This window comes from Myotis brandtii, unplaced genomic scaffold (genome assembly GCF_000412655.1).
Source record: "Myotis brandtii unplaced genomic scaffold, ASM41265v1 scaffold547, whole genome shotgun sequence".
NCBI classification, from domain to species: Eukaryota; Metazoa; Chordata; class Mammalia; order Chiroptera; family Vespertilionidae; genus Myotis; species Myotis brandtii.
The window spans coordinates 1,660,506-1,663,035 of NW_005370024.1; the positions used below are offsets into that span (position 1 = coordinate 1,660,506).

The window sequence follows — 2,530 nt, forward strand, 5'->3', positions numbered from 1 at the left end:
AGGAACTGCATTAAAGGGTTGCGGCATTAGGAAGGTTGAGAACCACTGCCTTAAGCACAGACATGTCCAGGAGGAGGCTGACCCTTGAGAACCTACCAGGAGGTTGCCATAGCCAATGGGTGACTTCCAACCGCCCTGTTTCTGTGATGACCAAGATATTCCTAGGACGGTGACTATCATTGCAATGCGTACCTGCAGTGTTAAACTCTCCGGCCAGTTGACTATTTGCAAACTGAAAATCTGTCCAAACTGGCATAGCCAATGAATGGGTGACTTCCAACTGCCTTGTTTCTGCGATGACCATGATATTCCTAGGAGGGTGACTATCATTGCAATGCGTACCTGCAGCGTTAAACTCTCTGGCCAGTTGACTATTTGCAAACTGAAAATCTGTCCAAAGTGAACTCGGAAGTCTGCCCCGAGTGGCCGCCCTTCAGTCCTGGACACCTCCTTGCCGTTGAAGATCACCTTTAAATACACCGAGCGCCTCTTGACATCTTCCCTTCGTAAGACCTCCGCCCTGCAAAGGGAGACCGTTGGCAGGTGAGGCTGGTGTTCATGGACTGAGGATAACGGGAGTGCTTGGCGGATGGACACCAAACAGGACAAGATATGCTGAAGGCGGTGCTGCCAGTCACGTTAGCCCTCACTGAACCCAAAGGACTCCAGGTCTCGCTGAGCTTCTATAATAAAGCATTGTGATTGTGATAGGGAGGAGGAGGCCGGAAAGGTCATCAGGATTTAAGAACCAGGTCCAAGTATCGCTGTACAATAGTTTCCTTAAAGTTTTTCAAACAAGCCTTACATTTGTGTCCCAAAGCTTTAAGCAAACAGAAACATCAATTCTTAAATGGAGAGAAGTCAAACCATAAGGGCAGTGATTTATATTTGGGGGGGACATTTTATCCTAAAAATATAACAGCATATCGTTGCAGTTAGGCCACATTGGCTTCTCTGAGATTCAAGCTGGTTTTGTTTGCTTGTTTCTTTTGTTTAGTTTGATTTGTTTCTTAACACTTTCCAATAGTGAGTGACGGCTCACTGCATGCAGGGGATTGAGAAATGTCCCTTATTTTTAAAGGTCATTTGAATCCCCCCCAAAAGGTATCCTTAGGAAGTATATTATTCTTAAAGCCAGGAAGTTAAAAAAATATATCAACACCAACAAGAGTGGCCATTAATTTTATTATGTATATGTGCAAAGATGCCCACCCAAAACTCCGATTGTTGGTTAAGTCAATGGCAACTCTAGCTTGTTAAGGAAAGGGTAGGCTTCAGATGCCTGACTTAGTATCCACAACTCCCTTGGGAGGCTCTGCAAGGCCAGAAAAGGGTAAAGCTTGCTTTTGGAGTGGCTGAAATCAAGGGCTGAGGGGAGACCTGGGTGTCTGTGCCCTGGAGGGGGCAGCTACCGATGGACAGAAAACGCAGTGAAGTTACAGATAAAGGCTCCAGATCAAAAGCCAGGCAGGCAGCAACTGCGAAGAGCGCCCTCTAGGGGCAGATTCATGTACTGGGTTCCTGGGAAGCCAGCAGGGATGCATTAACTAGGGAGGTGAACCACAGTGAGTCACCAAACTATGGACAAATATCAGCAATTTCATGTGGTTCAATCAAATATATGTCTGCAGAGAGTTAACGATTCTCCTGGTTGCATGGTGATGGTCAGGGGGTGTACAGGAGATGCACATTCCACACCGGGTGTATGTATGTGCATGTGCATGGGTATGTCTGTGCATCACCTGTCAACCTTACCTGGGACACTGGTCATTGGGTGTCACACTCCCGGCCAGGCTCAGCTCTGGGACCAGTGTGGGTTCCCCAGGCCTCCTCCTGCTCCGGGCTGCTCTCTCCCGCACCTGCTGCTCCAGCACTGCCCGCTGGGTGGGCTCCGGGGGGATGGGTTTCACGGGACCTTCCCCAGGGGATGGCTCCTCCACCTCCTCATCAGGGTGTTCTTCGGCTGCTTGTTTCTTTTTCTTTTTCTTGGCCCTCTGTTGGGTGAGAGGCAACCTTATGTCAGATGGAAATGTTAGGTTTTCATTGAAGAGCACAGCCTTCAGAATCAGATATACCTGGATGCAAACCCAGCGAACTCTCAGATAACTGTGTGCACTCAGGCAGGTTACAAAGCTACCTGGCCTCTCCATGCCTCGGTTTTCTGTTCTACAAAATGGGAACAATCATGGCAAACTCCTTCAGGGCTGATGAAATGGGGTAATTAATGCCTGTAAAGCACTTATCACAGTGCCTGGCCTCTAGAAAGAGCTTAAAAAAATATTAGCTATTTATATGATTATTAATATAGATTCTCAAGGCCAAGGACACATCTTGAAATTAAAGTGAGGTTGTGGCCGGGCTGGCATGGCTCAGTGGCTGAGCATGGACCTATGAACTGGGAGGTCACAGTTCCATTCCCAGTCGGGGCATATGCCTGGGTTTCAGGCTCGATCCCTGGTGTGGGGTGTGCAGGAGGCAGCCTATCAATGATTCTCTCTCATCATTCATGTTTCTATCTCTCTCTCCCTCT

At 48.1% G+C, this 2,530-nt stretch overlaps 1 protein-coding gene across 1 annotated transcript in view; it reads right to left on the minus strand.

The window, feature by feature from the left end:
- The window catches only part of CC2D2A (coiled-coil and C2 domain containing 2A), an 88,070-nt gene that overhangs the window by 41,591 nt on the left and 43,949 nt on the right, over positions 1 to 2,530 (minus strand). Inside the window, exons 16-17 of the mRNA XM_014549334.1 lie at positions 1,756 to 1,994; positions 343 to 520 (exon numbers count right to left, since the gene is read on the minus strand). Coding sequence (XP_014404820.1) covers positions 343 to 520; positions 1,756 to 1,994 — 417 coding nt within the window. The remainder of the gene's footprint in view (positions 1 to 342; positions 521 to 1,755; positions 1,995 to 2,530) is intronic.